At 31.3% G+C, this 18,379-nt stretch overlaps 1 protein-coding gene across 2 annotated transcripts in view; it reads left to right on the plus strand.

The window, feature by feature from the left end:
• gpb5 (glycoprotein hormone beta-5-like) overlaps positions 1-17,422 on the plus strand; it is a 33,325-nt gene extending 15,903 nt beyond the window's left edge. Inside the window, exons 2-3 of one of the 2 annotated variants that reach the window (XM_008189516.3) lie at positions 9,914-10,109; positions 16,672-17,422. In XM_008189516.3, the coding sequence (XP_008187738.1) occupies positions 9,921-10,109; positions 16,672-16,908 (426 nt within the window). In that variant the 5' untranslated portion in view covers positions 9,914-9,920 and the 3' untranslated portion in view covers positions 16,909-17,422. Of the gene's footprint in view, positions 1-9,913; positions 10,110-16,671 lie in introns of those variants that run through there. The other variant, NM_001246031.1, reaches the window with a different exon arrangement.
• The last annotated feature ends 957 nt before the right edge of the window (positions 17,423-18,379 follow it).

Raw genomic sequence — 18,379 nt, forward strand, 5'->3', positions numbered from 1 at the left:
TAAGGAAAAAGCTCTTAGAAACAACATGGCTGCTCAAATATTTAGCACCTCTCCTAGACTCAGATCCTCAAAGAAACAAGACAAAATGGATACATACATCAAATTATGTGGCACCTAAAAGTGTCTCATAAACACCGAAACCTTTTCTCTTTTTACTATAAACTACTCTATTCTGGCAAAGATCTCCTGAAATCAAATCACTACTTTTCCACTTAAAAAAAAATAGCACTCCATACACAGTTATCATAGCAAACTTCAACGAAATTATACACAACAAATACCTGCAGAACTTCAACCGAATATACACCTACATATCTAAAACCCTCAATTGAGTAGGAATTTCTTTTTATATAAGACAGCCATTAAAACTCTTCAAACTTTTTTTGAAGCCTACATCTTCACAACAAAATATCAAACCGTCAAAGAAGCATTGATCTTTGTCAAGATAAGAGTGGGAAATAAAATTCTCATCATCAGTGACTCTTTGACTGCCCTCTTAGCTATCGATTCATCCTATTAAGTTGTGGCTACGAACTTTTAATATTTTTTATTTGGTTTGAGAAAAACCCATCAGATATTATGTTTAAATTTTTGAGCTTTTTAACCAAGCTTATAGTTTTTCATTAACATTCATTAAAAGAAAAATACTAAACAAATTTCTAAAATTCAAAATGCATAAAAATGCATTTCAATTAGTCTGAATATTTTAAACATTTTATTATAGGTACAATATGCAAAATAATAATTTAAACAATGGTGGAAAGTTTTATGCTTTTACGATTCATATTTTTTTTATTTCAATTTTGTCATAATTTGAACTTAAAACGCACATAAAAATTAATGTGGCTTTGCTCTAATTTTTTTTTTTTTCAAAATCTATGAAAAGAAAATTACAATGAATCTTGTCTTAAATGGTCAAGGCTTAAGTATAAAAACAATTTAATTTATGGTGAATATTTCTGCAAGACAAGACAGTATATTTTAGTGTATTTAATTTAATTTTTTAGGTTTTTCCGGATTATTAAAAAGAGTAAAGATAATATGTTTAACATTTGACCCCTTAACTAGATTTAATTTTTTATCTTCCTTGAAGATTGAAGCATTTTTACCACTACAAAAAATATTATTTAAAATAAAATATACAGTTTTATATTAATTCAGCAACTTTAAGAATCTAAAAATAAGTTTTGTTTACTCTGGCACATCTCGCTTAGAAGACGTTTTTATAGTTAGGCGTCAAACATCAAAAATAATGTTTTATAGCGGAAAAGCCAAACCTCGACAGCAGTGTAGTGAAATAGCCTATCTGTAGTGCCGTGTTATCAATAATATTAATGAATTATTGAAATTTATAAAATAAAAACACGTCGTGAGTCTTATTTAATTTATACTCCCGATAGCGGTACAAGTACCAGAAATAATTGGAAAATTTGAGTCTAAGGCTTATTCCGTGCAATATACTATACTAGGTCAATAGTTTGGGAAATGCAACGTTTCATTTATCGAATTTAATGTTTTTAATTACCACCCATTAATCAAACAACAATGAAGAATCGATAATATTGTCTATCCTATAATAATAATATATTATATTGAAGCAATAAATTAATCCATAGAGATTTAAAAGATTTTTTCAAACAATAGATCAAAATGTATTCCAAAAACTAAATAGTTATACATTTTTTAAATAATTTTATTCCGTCGCATGTCATTGTTTATTTCAATTAAAATATGAATTTATTAAACACTGGCAATTTGAAGCCTAAGTGTACCTATTAAAAATTGCATACATTATAAATAATCAATTTAATTCTACAATATAGTAACTGATTAAAATTCATCATTAATCAAAAAATCAACTATGAAATCCCGAATCCGTATTATTACGTTGCTAATTTCGCGGTTCAAAACGTTTAGTTTTATAAACTGTCTGCTTTCCAATAGTTCACGAGCGTTTAAAATGTAATTACATGTTTTAAATGTTATCGAACGCAATGGTACAATAATTTTTCGATTTAAACTCGCGACCGCTCGACAAAATTACCATACTTCATCTTAGTACATCGAAGAAAGTTTATTTATAAGTGTATAGATATAAAGTAGGAGGTGAGGCGGCCACCTTAGTCAACCACACATAACATAATATAATATTATATACTTCAAATATGATTATGCTAAAAATTGAAATTTTATATGATTTAAACGAAGTGTAAATCTAACAAATTTAATCGTTACTACGAATAGTACGATCGTACTACGTATTACTGTCGATACCTACAATTTTTTTTTTGATTTATTTACAGGTACTTTTCACCCCACAACATTATAATATAACGACGTCGTTATCATTTAAAATACTATACATTATATTCAGTCAAAACTCGGGTTCCTGTACGGCAAACGAATTTATGGAGGAAAAACGCTTATGTCTGAAACACGAAAATATGTCATCTCGTCGAGGGCATGCATGCGTAGCGTAGAAAATATAAACTCATGCAACACTGTAACGATTATTTAAATTTGTTCAAGCCCCGAAAAGTATGCGTCCGCAGCTTTTTATCAATTATTCACCTATATAATACTCGAGTGCTCTGAATAATAACACGATTATCCCATCAAAAATTACCTCTTCGGCACCTATACGTGTCACTTAATATGTAACGGATCGGGCTCGCGAGTAATACAATATACTTATTACAATTATATTATATCATATTTTCATATTTCACTTGTTGATTCCGTAAAGTTCTGTCAGTGTCAAAAAGAAACGTCAGAAAATATCAACTTTGGCGTAGGTACAAATAACGCGTCGCAGTCATAATATAATAATAAAATACGCACAGATCGCGTGGGGGCATAGGGTAATGTCTCTATCGTTGTTTATCATGCAAAACGTACTATACGGATACGCACGTTGACACTCGTTTACAATTGCATATCATATTCATACGAATGGTTTTTGTGAAAAAAATGGTTTCAGTTATTATTTTTTTTTATTTATTGTTGGTTTACACTCGTTTACAGGCAGGTACTTTTCTAATTTCCCAAAAAATAATAAACAATTATTATATTGAACTGTTATTGTAAAGTACAGTGTATATGCGGGTACCTATTTTACTTAACATGATTATTTTATCAAGCCAAGTGTCGTCAATGGGTGGCTTCTTACTCAAAAAAATAACGATAATTATTAATATCTTCAATAATACTATTTTAATTCGTATTACTATCTAATTATATTTATGGTAATATATTATAACATTGTATTGCAAACTATAAAAAACGTACATAAATTACCTAAAAATTAAATTTTTTTTTTTTACAAATGTTTAAAGACAACTGATACTGATAGTCACAGTAAAAATATGTGAAGCTGTAAGTCTTATAATACATCTTTAGGAAAACAAAAAAAATTTAAAACTCACTGTATTTCCTAAGATGTTGCCTGTTAGACGATAAAACTATCGACTTGTATTATATTATGCATTTTACAATGCTCCGTGTATTGAGAAAAAGGGGTGACATATGATATAATATGCATTGGGTCAGGGAGCACAGAATATTATTTTTCCTCAGTATGTCGACGAGTTGACGAACTTGAGTCGTTTGTTTTCGTAATCGCCCTTATATTGTATTTCCAATGTCACTGGTAAAGTGTATAGTTCGAGCCAGACGTGGCCTGATGTTTTCTGTAAAAAAATTGTACTATATTCAGGAAACGAAATTATATAATAAACATTAAACATTACTACTGTATGCGCCGTGTAGGGAACAATAATTAGCCCGTGGCCCGATCGCCGTTTACTTCGCGCGCAGCACTCACACACCGACCGACCTTTATATTTGTGTATATAATATGTTTAGCGACTCAAGAGAGGTGGACGGGGTCGCCGATCAAAACTCTGATTGCTGTGTGTATGGTGAGTGTGTAGAGATGTGTATATGTGCGTGGGTGTACTTATATTAAACTAATAATAAGAAATAATAACACGGTTCTTAAGCTGATAAGTAGTGTTGCTGTATTACTGGTAAAAAGCGAGAAATTGATGATAATATTAAATGCACAGCAATACAACAATATAAAATGATAATAATAATAAAAACACAGACAGCCTTTAGCCAGACAAAATAGTATAATAATATGTATAAAAACTCACGGAGTTGTGGAGCGCAGACTGGCCAGCTGGTCCTATATAGCTATAATAATGAACAGTAAAATAATAAACAATAATACAATTTTTTAATACACTTCACAGTTCACAATTCAAAATAATATTGTAAGGTATGTAAAATAACAGTCGCGGTTAGCGCGTCCGGACACAATGTAATACAACGGCGTACACAGCCGAGTACGATAAGACAATACCTACGTAGTAATAATAATATTGTATAAGTGGGCGATTCGCGCCCAATGACATAGTAAAAATATTATAAAAAGACGATTCGCGCCCACGACACAACAAAATTATCATAAAGAGGACGATTCGCGCCCAACGACAATAATTTTGGAAAACAATTTAATAATTAAAAACCGGCGATTCGCGCGCTGCAATATTCGTGGGTGTTTGTTTGACACCGTTTAGCGAACTGATTTGCATTCGGGCGGCTGTGATATTAATTCACGCATCCCGTGACGAGCAGTCGGCGACCGGTTTACATTAGTGTAGGTAATCTTCGTTTATATAATACACAAAACAAAATATACAAATAAACAATTTAATTATAATAACATAAACACGATACTGTGCTGTGTGTGTGTGAGTCGGTCGATGTGTCGTCGGCCCGCAAAGCCCCACGACCGATCATCTAGCTTACGTGAGTATCGTTGTCGGCGCAAACAACTACTGCACACACTAATGCTACAAATACTTACGATATTATGTTTGCAAATAAAGACGCATTGAAATCGTAGTGTAAATAGTTTTTTTTTAAATTTTTATTAAGATTTTTCACATGTTGTATGCCCACCTCCCCATTCAAGTCCCTGATTCGACCGCTGGTTCGAGTGTCTTCTTCACGAACGCACCTAAGTTCATCGATACAGTAATAATTGCTTTGAATTTTGATCGCAGAAAATCGTCGTTGGTAGCACCTGCAGCAGTCCATTTCACGAAGTCTATACGATAAATTCGCAAACGGAAGCGCACTATATACGTATCGCCGAATTCTATATAATATTTAAACGCGATATAATATATCGTTTTTGTGTACTCGTTCTGACAAGGACAAAGCAAAAGATCATGACCGATGACCGGCGATTCCGGTCGTCGAGCTCTCTTCCCGTCATTATATTATACGTTATGTTAGATAATATAAAATATAATACATAACGTAAATGCCGGGTGAAGAAAAAAAATACCCACGCCCCGTGTAACGTCTGCGGTTTCCTCGGCGCCAATTTGATTCGCGAAATAAAAAAAAGAACACAACTCGTCTACGAGAATAAATGTATTTTATCCGACCGAGGGATATTAATCTTTCGTTGGGCGTCTTTTACGTCACAAAATACTTTGCCGTGTTTTAGTCGGACACACGTTTTATATGACGAATACTTGCAGAAGTCGTGTAGGAATAGGTGGTATACGACACTCGAGTGGGTACACAGCATTTTTCGCTCGCCACTTATGACGATTCGTCTTCGACTTTTTAGTCTTTACCTCGCCCGATCGTATTCAAACGCGAACTAACGAGAAAAAGTAGAATTTCGTAGCTCAATAAACACGTTTTCGTGTCGGATTGAAAAGTTTAATGCGAATTATTAATTTACCTGCATCTACTGTATATATTTGTCTACGAAAATGCATACTCTAATATTATTGTGCTTCGGAATATGAAACCAAAAATGTATTTTGTCATTTAAAAAAGTTTAAAACTTAAAAAGCTTTAATGATAAATAAAAATTTGTTGACTTGAAAAAAGTTGTTTTCAAAAATACGAGTTCGTCGAGAAAATTACCGTTAAAAAAAGAAAATCTCCCTATAGCTGTATACGATATTATGTTTAATGGGTGTGCGCTTGCGGTTTTTGTTTAATATTGTCTCCGTCACCCGGTTGCACCACCAAACGAATACAGCTTACGACCACTGAGCTGCTGTACACACGTTGACCATGACGTATGTTTATACACACACACACACACACACACACACACACACACACACACACACACATATATGAACGCCTCGTGAGAAATCGGACAATTGTCGGCGACGTATTTTCCATCATACTATCGTCTATATACTTAATATATATTATTTCCATGTTCCCCCATAACATTTTCTTCAGCGATTCCACCGCCGCCAAATATTACGCTGGATAAACATCGTCATAAATATTAGTTGTACTTCCCGGCCGTATCCGATCTCGCGGTGCGCCTTTGCCGCAGACTACCGGACGCCCGTCGTTACATTAAATACACGCCGTCATATCCATTTTAATACGATGGGTATACAGTCGTAGTATTACAATTAGATGTATTATACTATGGACCGGATATAACCGGAAAACCTTACGCTGCACAGTCTGTCGGGCGGGGGAGACGACGCGACGACTCGATAATGCGGTTTAACGTCTCGTTTGCCGCTCAACGTAATTTATACGATCAAAATAACTGTGCGGTATTAACATCGAACAAACACAGCGCGTACAGTTCATATTATGATACTCATCGCAATGTAAAATAATTAACAGAATTAATTGCTACGTCGAGACACTGCCGATTATGTGTATGTATATATTATTTCCGTTTTAATTAATTTAAAGCTTAAACGTCTGAGGTTATAGCCTGGGTTATTCAGTAGGTTCCCATTGCAGTGGGGGGAGGGTACGGTTGGCTTAGAACACGACGTGTAGCAAGGATTTTCCACTGAAAAGTCGGGCGGTCACCCATCCAATGACGACGGCCGGCGATGGCACTCGGGACACATCAGTGACTGACTGACTTTCGGTGTATTATTTCTTGCGCAATATGGCGTGACGATTGTGCGCTTCGATGCTTCCATTCCAATATAATATTATATTGATTAACTAAACTTTAGATGCGATAGTGGTCCGGTCATTTTTAATAATTATCGTTCGCAGACCATTCGCCGTCATTGTTCGCGATATTGTTATTTTATACCAGATAACGAACTCCACAATATTATATACCGACATTCTTTTCGAAATCACGGTGGTTATTTGCTATTATTTTCGTAAGTTCTCGACCGAAAAGTTATTACAACAAATACCTATACCTAATCTAAAACTTGGTCTGAAGCAACAATATTATGAAGATGAAGTTAATATAATGACCACAAAATAAACGTGAACAATGGAATCATGAGAACGACCGATGATAATTTAAGAACGCACAAACAAATCAACTGACGTAATTATTTTTTCTCAGATATAAACGAAGAAGTCGTGACAATATTATAAAAACAAAAGATGAGGTATTTATTTTTTTTATACAACCGTTACCTATTATAATATATTTTTGAAATTCTTTAACACTGATTTATACAACGGTCCTCTACTCCTTTGTATACTAATTAAGCGGAATAAAATTAATATCGTCAAAATGAGACACAATGCAATATTTGTTCAAAACAGTGATGTTTATTTTTCAATTCAAATACCGTTATTTAAAAGTTAAATAATAATAATATTATTCACAATTCGTTTAAAAGATTAATAATGGTTGTCCAAAAAAAAAAAATCAAAAGAATTTGTTTTTTTGCTTATTTTTTGTTTGTTTTGATAGTTTGTAACAACTAATTATTTAAAAACATCTTTATAATATATCTATATATCTAAGAATCTAACTTGATTTTTGGAAACCAAGGAAACCAGTTTGTTTGGTTATTTATTATTATTATTATTATTAATTATTTATTTGTTTGCACTTGAATTTTTCCATTTGAAATAAATATTATTATTCATTGAACAAATAATTTATTGTTAAATTTTTTTTACCTTATCTCTATTCTATAATAAAAAGAATAAAATTTACCACTCCAGTTGTTGAATTCAAAATGTAAGATATATAATTTTCAGAAATCAGCAATAACAATAACTACAAAATGTAATTATAGTATTATAGTATATTATTTGTATAGCCAAAAAATAGTCATATGTTTTTAAATTAAATTATAAAAAAATAATTTCTTCCGGAGGAAGGTCGGGCAGCTAGTAATTGTATATATTACCTTTACAATTAGAGTATTAAGCTTTTGTCATTGATAACACTAAGAAAATAGATTGCACTTACACAATATTATGTCAAAAAGTGTGTGCCAAATATATTGTTACGTTTGTAATAAAAAGAAGATAATTATCATTTAAATAATTGTAAATCACTATTAAATAAATACATTTTATACCATAACTTAAGTCCCGAATGACAACCATTTTGTTTGAATAATGATATTAAATAATAATTGTAGGTGTAAAATATTTTTTTCAGGGAATTTGAACATGGTTTTCAAAGATTTTTACTTTCTTAGTTTTATAATATAGACTAAATACCTACAATGGTGAAAATTGGTTTGTTTTGGAAATATAATGAGTAAGAATAAAAATATATCAGGAAAAATACATATAATAGTAAGTTATTCTAAAATATTATAATTCATTTCATATTTTGAATTTAAAAAATTGATTTTAGCATATTATTTTGTAAAAAAATATACATTAAAAAATATTCCTACCCTATTGGAATCTGTGAATGTGACCACGTCTTAGTATATAGATATTTCTTTGAGCGTAGTGAATAATCAAATATGCGTATTATACCAGCAGTAGCGTAGGTGCACTTTACAAATTTATTCAAGACGAGACAAAGTAAGTACTCGGAGAGAACGCGTATTCAATTATATCAAAAATAGAAATACGTGCTTAAGTTTTAAATATATTAGTATTAGGCTCGTGAAGAAGTATCTAGATGGTGTTAACTTTGTAGTAGAAAATAATGCGATAATATTTTTCCGATGCCTTTGAATCCAGAGAATAAATAGGTAGATTCTTTGAACTTATAATTAATGCAACAAGTACATATAAGAAGACAAGAAAATATTATAATATCTTAAAATACAATTTATTTGCAATTTTTATTGTAAGTTATAATATTATAATAGTTACTTTTGACACAAATACAAAATTATGCATAATCAAATATTATAGAATATTATATCAATATTTGAATAAAGTGCTCAACTATAACGAATAATATTAAAACGTATAAGGCACAATACAAATTTAAATTTATCAAGAAATCATTCTCTCATCACAAGTTACCTTTATTACCAATACAATAGAAACTTTTTTGATTGTGTTTTATCAATTTATATTTGGAATACAATGTTTGCAACATGTTTTAAAACCTTAAAACCTCCGAAAGTATAATGTTATTATTGTATCCATTGTTAATCAATTTCATATTTTATTAAATTTCACGAATAGAATAAAGATACCAATGTCTAATAATTAATGTTTAGAGCAATCTGTTAGTGTTGTATTGACATTTATTCAATTTAAAAAGAAAATAACAAGAACAAGGTGTTGACTGATGAACAATATTATACGATGGTGGTTTGTAGAGTAAAGTAAAAGTCACGTGGAGAAAGGTTGAAGAAAACTTATTTAGGTACCTACAAAATAAAACACAATAACTTATACAATAACTATAGTATAATCTTATTGTCTACAAGCAAATAATATTTTACTTTTTGATATATTTGTGGAAATCGATACTGCGATGGAAAATGTTAGATAAAAAAGATAACTTGACGCAGGTGATCAGAATAATATTTGATGAACTTTTCGAGAGCCCCTCTGTGGATTATACGTTGTTTTTGTGACTGCTACCATATACAGAGTAAAATTTAAAGATGAAGTGAAAAAATCCAATTTTTTTTTCTATATTTTGTTTTAGCATACCAATGGTTTGCATGGCAGTGTTGTGTGCCGTATCATCGATGATCGTATGGTCTTCGGTGGCGGGTTACGATATGCTAGACTGTAACCGACAACTGTCCACCTTCCAAGTGTCCAACACCGACGAGAACGGAAGGACGTGTTCCGATGAGATCGACGTGATGTCGTGCTGGGGAAGATGTGACTCAAATGAGGTATACCATAATTATTTAATGTATAGTAACCATATTAAACTGTTTTGATTTTTTTTTTTTTTTTGTTATGATAATATTATTATAATTTATGGTGCAGCGGCGTCACGATAATTTTGTCCACAAGGGAAAATAATGAAACTACCCACACACACATAAAATTAAAACCGGCATATTATTTAGTATTTTTTTTTTTTATGAAATAAAAATTGATATTATTTTACAGTATCGATTAACATTAATCTAACCTAAGACTTCCAATGACAAATAAATAGAAAATAATAAAATATTATATTACCTTACCGGTTTCCCTAATATAAACGACAATGGAGTAAGACGTATTTCATTATATATGTGCTGATTCTTAGAGTAAATCAGTAAAATATACGGCTATTCCTGTATGCTAATTTATTGCACTCTGAATTAAAATCAAAATGAATGTACTTGTTCTATAATATGATTGTAAAATATAAAAATATGTTTACAGTTTTACACCCAAACAAAATTACCCGCACAAGTCCATAAAATTGTTTCTGATCATATTTTCCAAAAAATATGTTCTGGGACGACATTGCAGGTATAATGTATAATGTATATCCCTCACGTCACGATTAATAATATTTAACCTTCGAATATTTTTTAATATTCGAATAAAATCACTAGGTAAATCAAAATTTTTTGCCCACGTAATTCGGAACATAATTTATCAACATTTTGAAAAATAATTTATTTTCAATGGTTTTTATACGATTTAAAATATCAGCTGACAGCAGAAACATTATATTTGCTCATAAAAATGTAATATATAATATTAATATATTGTGTATTCAAATCAAACGAGTAAAAAATGATGAAATGCTTCCATAATGCATTGATATGATATAAACCGCGTGTACGCAAAATGGTGTAATAAAACAATTTTAAAAACGCATTGATTTATAAATAGTTTAAGCTTACGATAACGCAAAATGTGATGACGCAAAGTGGTTATACAAACCCATGCAAATAAATAATTGTAAGTTTTTGACATAACTGTTGATCGATTGAAGTATAATAATTTATGGTTATTATTACACATCATTTGCAGTATTCTCATCTTTCAATTATTTGTAAGAAATATATTTCGGAAATATTTTTTGCCAACGACGATAAAAAAAATACAATCTCATACTTTTTTTTATCAGCTAGAGCTTAAGAAATAATATTACGTGACTGGTTGAACCTAATCTTCATTTAAAATCCCAAAAAATTACATTTGTTTTTGCTTCATACTTCATGGGCACCCGATTGTGCAGCAAGTTTCGTAGTTTGTGAACGTTCAATATTATCATTCTATGTTTGCGCAACGCCACAATCTATAATATGTCTATGATCGAGAAGTCTTATTCGTCCCAATTTAAAGAAAAGTACATTTAAAAGTGTAAAATAACAATTATTTCCATCGTAAATATCAAAATCCCTGTTTGAGCACCTCCCGGATTGGGCTTGCCGGGCCAATTGTGAACTAAACTATTCAAGGTTCCAGTCAAGCACACACAGACAATTTCATCCAAAATCGGTGCAGCCGTTTAGGATGAAATTTGAATACTTACACACGGAAAGAAATTTGTATAATCACTCATGTGTGGCGTGTGCCTATAATATATACTGGTTTTTAGATTCGGTAATATGCCTTCGTTCTTAGCTATTCTCTAATAACTACGATGTGGGGGCCGTGGGGCAACAAACTGCCGTCATAACAGGCAACCATCATGGTCACAGGCTGATTCGACCCACAGGTGCGTGCGCACGGATGCAGCAGAAGGTTCATGTGATGCACAGTATTTCTTTCAGACGGAGGGGGGGAGGAGGAGGAGATAATTATCGTACTTTTTCAAAAGGATATACCATAAAAGTAAATAATGAAGGGAATTGGGAAGTACAAATATAATATTTTCGGGGTGGTATATATTTTTTTATACCCCACTGAAATAAAAACTGGTGGTGCATCTGAAAAATTATTTGAGTCGACCGCGACTTGCCTGTGGGGCCCGCCGTGGTGCGAATTAAAGCCGTTTGGTCACAGTCGGCAGCCGGCCAATTCACAGAGCATTTCATTTTTTAAAATATGAAGTAGATAAAATGGATCTGGACCAATTTTTCCATTCAATAATTATATATACTTTACAACAAATAGATATCTAGTCAAAATTACGAAGCTCGATGTTTAATAATCTACAGCTGAGTACGAACAAAAATTGTACAATACTACCTACATCCGGCGTCGTCGTAGTGAAAACTAAAAATAATAAAATATGATTTATAAATAATTATTTTTACACCATACTCTGTAGACAAATCATACCTGTGTCCTTAATACAACATACTATAACATACAACAAATTTAATATTAAAATATTAATTTGGTGCACATAAATTAATAAATCAATGAATAATATCATAACTTGTACCTAATCGTAATGCCTTTTAACGTGTATGGTATCAATCATTGATTAATAATAATGATAATAATAAATAAAGACACATTATGGTTGTTCAAAATGTATTCAGCCCGTTGACAAAAAAAAATTAGACCGTTTTATTCTGTATGCTGCATGTGTCATTAAAGTCTGAGCATGCTTATGATTCAACCCCACCTGCGCGAATTCTGAATCCACAGGTATAAACCGTCCATGGTGCACTATAACATTAATAATTATTATACAATGTAAAATAATTATTAATTATTTAATGCTTATCGGTAAGAGAAATCAACGTAGACACCGCTGCAATTTAAAGGTACCCGCTATCGGTCTAGACAGCCACTGTATATCGCGTACTCTAGTATTATAAACATATTAAGACTTTGGGCTCATTTAATGTACAAACTGACGTCTTAATATAATATATAGCCTTTAAACTCAATACAATACATAAGCAATGTACCTACAGGCGTACAGTCGTGTGTCTACGTTCAAGAATTAAAATATCGAGCTTGCAAAGGTCATACTAAAAACTAAAATTTATTTAGATAGTAAAAATCTTTTTTTGTAAGTAAAAATAATTTTATATGTCTTATAATTAATTTAAAAAAAAAATATTTGGTTTACATAGTATACAGTATACACAATACACATAATACATATTTTATTGAGTTAGTTATTAGACAAAAAATGTTTTTATTCAAAAAATAATCATAAAAAATATTATATTAACTAACCATCGTATTGTTTAATGATACATCTACACTATAATATTATAATAACGAATTCAAATAAAAATGTATTTAAGTTGTATAATTTTTAATTTTATTTTTTTTATAGAATATAAAAGAATACCTATGCCACGTGCTCGTTTCAATGTAAAACATCAAATAAAACAAAAATAACCTAGGTGTACACTTTCAAAACCCTATAAATGTAACATATTTATTCATCGAGTTACTTACAGAATAAATATTTAATTATAATATCAATAATTAACTCCTTATATACAATATGCATATTAATTTCTATGTTGTGACCGTTTAAAATTGAGTAGAGTTCCTCACGTTAAATTTATTAATTGTTAAAAATATTTTATATGATGTTTCAACAATATATTTGCGATAAACTCAATTATTTATTGAATCATTTATTTGGCTATTAGTCCCTTTTATATATGCCAAGAAACTTATAAATAAAAATATAATCACGAGTCTGTGTAAACTATTTTACATTATTGTATGTCTCAATCGTCAAGCCAATACTTGACTATTATTGGCACTGTGGGACCGTTGCAAATAATATGTTTAATTGAATCATTGTAGCGTGTTTGAAGACGATGTTTTCGTTATATTGGCTACGAACGAAAGCGAAATACTGGTGATCCTTTTCCTTCTTTATCCACACTACTAAAAATAATTCAAGAGAGTCTTAACATAGAATGTGTGGACACTAGGCGTAGGCTTATTGACATTTACTTCATTTCCAAACGTTTAAACAGCACTATATCTTGTCCTGGAACTTGAACAATTTAACGTCCCTCAATATCCGTTTCATTCTTGTCCAACTTATTCAATAAAAATCCACCGAATATCATACGCGGATATATTGTCCCTAGATACATATCATATCTCGCGTGAATGCAACAAATTAACTGATGTCGATATTTTCAATTTAATAAGTATGTCATCCCTAAAGTATAAATGTTAAAATACCCTCATATGTACCAATATATAGTACTTTTCAATTTTTTTTTGTTATTAATGGCATTACCTGTAATGAAATCTATTTTATGTTCGTATCTTTATATAATATATTATGGCGGTGAATAATTTTTAGTATGAACTGCGTTTGAGCAAATACAAGCGTTTAATTAAATAAATAAATATTAAAACCGTTTTTAGTTTTATAAAAATTATGACTTTAATCTTGTATATTAATTTTTCAACTAAACTGTGCTCAGCACGAATTAAAAATTTTCAAAGAGCACATAACAATATTATAATAATAATAATAAAAACAATATTGCAATAAACTCTGTTCGTCTCGACGTTCTTCCCAGCCAAAAGCACTTTTACCGAAAGCTTCGTCGTAACCACATCGGTTATATTAAACTTAATAGATTACACTTCGCGCGGTGGGCGACTGTATGGTGACTTCATAATAATATAATACGAACCGTACGTTACAAGAGCGGCGCCAGACATAAATAATTTACAAACCCACTAGGTAGTTGAAAGTTTTTCTCAATTTTACGAATATATTTTCTTAAATTTTAGAAATTAAAAAAAATCATTAACTTTTCAAAATTATTTTGACGCACTAAACCCTATAGGCTTAGCTATTAAATTAATCAATAGTATGCCCTAGAACCAAATTAATGCTGATACAAAAAAAAAAATTTAATCATGAGTTATAATGTTCAAAGGAAAAAATAGACCTTGACCTTTGGTCAAATCGATCACCTAGTGGGTTGGTTAGTGAAGAGGAAGGGGGCAGAACCCTCAGGTTATATATATACATATCAATAATAAATTCTATAAATTCCTATGGACTTTTTCTATAATTTCAATAAATAGACATACGCAACACTGTACATACAACGTATGGATAATACATATGATATGGCCATATGGGTATTTTTTTTTTTGAGTTACCTATACAATATTCAATCTTTATAAAATCAGATACAAAATAGTTATCATTTTAGTAATGTGCTTTTCAACTAGGTGTATGAATACCTTTTTTTTTTATTAAAAAGAAAATAATGTAATATCCTACATTTTTTTGTAATATGATAGGTAATATAGGTACCTTAAATATGATACATATTATATAATATTATATTATGTGCTATGAATATTATTATCAATTACATCCAACGGGTTCATTTATACAGAACTGAGCGTTCCCTTAGATACCATCTATGTCGTCTATTTTATGTTAAGGAATAGTATGAGAAACGATAGTCAACATAACCGATTTATTACGATTTTTTTTTATCTATAACAGCAATCAATTTTTTTCATTTCTTATATTTAGTACCTAAGTAATCTTTTAAAGAGCTCACATAGGTCCAGGTGTGTTGTGATATTACATTTGAAAGCAATGATAAATCGTCGTGTTCAATGGAATTCGGTAAAAATCATGATTACTAACAATCTTTGAAATCACTTGCACAGAAATGAATGAGATGATTATTGATAGTGTTCTCCCCGACTCTTAGAAAAATAACAGAAGTAAATCGAGAAAATGACTTCCTAAACAAACTAGTCAGAATGTCCATTTCTTACCTACCAACTATAAGTTCAAAGATGTTTCGAGAAACTTTTCGAGGAGTCCTTTTACTTTGTAGGAGAAGTTTTCATAAACTTAAAATATTCTAAATCTAAGACGTTCCCTGTCGTAATGAGAGGTCAAATTAGGAATTATCGGTAAAAAAATGTCGACTCAATAATATAATTATTCCACGAGGGAGAGGAGAGGTTCATGTAGTTTTACCCCCCTCCATTAGTTGAATTACGTGCCTGTTTTTTTGTGCGCTGATAGCACCCCCCTTATGGGCTTATATTTTTCTAGGAATCATCAACTACCCCCCTCCCCCAATCACCCCATTGAAAATTCCTGAGAACGCCATCCGGTATTGGAGTTCATCATCCGCATTATCGTCATCTATGGATCGAAATATCTATAATATTTTACTCGTATTGCCATGGTGTTGACTGGGATGGGGGGATATTTATTTATTGTTTCTAAGATAAATTGCTGGGTAGTGCCCCCCCCCCCCCGAACGAATATTACGTAATAATATATAAAAAAAAAAAGGCCATGAGAGACCTCCACAACCCGTATCACGCCCACGTTATGATGTTGTCATGTGCATACCACAATATGTACGTTTTGTATGTGCCCACGTAATATTATTAGGTACCTACACGAAGTGGTTAGGCCTTAAAAAACGCAGGAGAATTATTTTCAGACAGGTTTAAATAAAATACGGGTTTTCCGTTTTATAATTACCTATATTATTGTGTTGATCTGCTGGCATATACCAGCTAATACCGCACCGTGGTGACCGATTTCTTTTTTTTTTTATTCCACAGGTGTCCGACTGGCGGTTCCCATTTAAGCGTTCGCACCATCCGGTGTGCATCCACGATGGCCAGGTGCTCACCAAGTTCATGTTGAAGAACTGCGAAGAAGGCGTTCAGCCGGGCACGGAATTCTACGTCTTCCCGCAGGCCATGTCGTGCAAGTGTCACACGTGCAAGTCGTCTGAGGCAGCTTGCGAGGGGTACCGGTCCAAAGATTTTCCGTTCATTTCCCCCAACCAAGTTTGATGGAATAAAAAATGTTAAGAAAACAACAAAAATAAAAAATGCGACGGAATTACGACGACAGCAAACCGAATGCGACATCATATTTAAATATTATATAAATATATATTTATTATTATTATTATACGCGCTTCCGTTTTTTCTTTTCTCGTCTCCTTCGATTCTCATCATCTATAATACTCATCCATTCCAATATTATTGTCTTATCTTCACACCTGTTAGATATTATTATATGTTGTATACTATTAAGTTTTCTGTCAAATAATATATTATATATCTCATTGTTATCCAAAACGTAAAAAACTAAACCGATTATAATCTGTAAGCCCTCGCCTGTCGATTATGAATATTATAATGTTAACATTTATTGTGTGCTTTTATATAATATCGTATAATAATGTTTATTATTTATATTATATAAATAAATATATATATATATATAAAAAAATTCTCGGTATACGTGTGTGCGACACGAATAACAATAATAAAAAAAAAATGCAGTTTTATTAAAACGAAATCACAGCGTTAGTTTATTTTTCCTTCCTGCTATTTAATACGAGTACAATAATTATTACAATAATATGACCTCGTCCGATTAAGAGAAAGCACCCCAGAGCATGCATCAACAATATTATAATACATTAAACACGGACCGCCAAGATAAAAGTTCGGGTGCAATCTGTAATGGTCCGAATACATCGGTGTGGTTTATACAGAGTGGTAATTTGGTCGCTAATCAGAATTTTTCGGTATTCTTATTTTGTGTGGTTGGGCGTTTAACGTTTATTTCGTATATAGAGCAGTAAGTAGTGTACCAACATTTTGCGTGATATCCAAAGCATATTGTGATTCTTTACTCATCAGCTCGTCTAAACTTTAAAACCTTAAAGGACTAGTGTCTAGGTCCTACGATTACATTGAAATACGATACATTAAAATTACCTCAAAATTAATTAAAAATTAATTTAACATCAATTAAAAAATTGAAACTAATCTAAAAAAAGTCAGAAAAATTTAAAACAAATATAAAGATTTTCAATAGGACTATTTATGTTATGTCATGCAAGTTACTATATTCTCAAGTAAATATTCTACCTATGAATATTAAAATAGAATCGTAGGTAGGTACATGGAAAAAATTCGTTCAAAGATGTTGCGTGTTATAATGGCTTAAAATTATTATATGTATCTACATTACGTTATTATATAAATGGGTAAGCCGTTAGTCAACAGACCTTTTACGTTTGTTATTTCCCAAAACGAATAAAACGAGGAGGAAGTGTTTAAGAGTTTCAAACCCACAAGTGCTGGTTCGATAAAAAAAAAAAACAACACAGAACTACTGACAAATTTAAGATCCCTCGGAGAAAAATATAAAAATTCATTGGAAAAAAAAGGAAAACTCAATTTCCTCGCCGATTCGTCTGAATGATGTTTATAATGATTCCGCTGGAAATTTCAGAAAACATCATCG

This window comes from Acyrthosiphon pisum, chromosome A1, assembly GCF_005508785.2.
Source record: "Acyrthosiphon pisum isolate AL4f chromosome A1, pea_aphid_22Mar2018_4r6ur, whole genome shotgun sequence".
In the NCBI taxonomy this organism is placed as follows: domain Eukaryota; kingdom Metazoa; phylum Arthropoda; class Insecta; order Hemiptera; family Aphididae; genus Acyrthosiphon; species Acyrthosiphon pisum.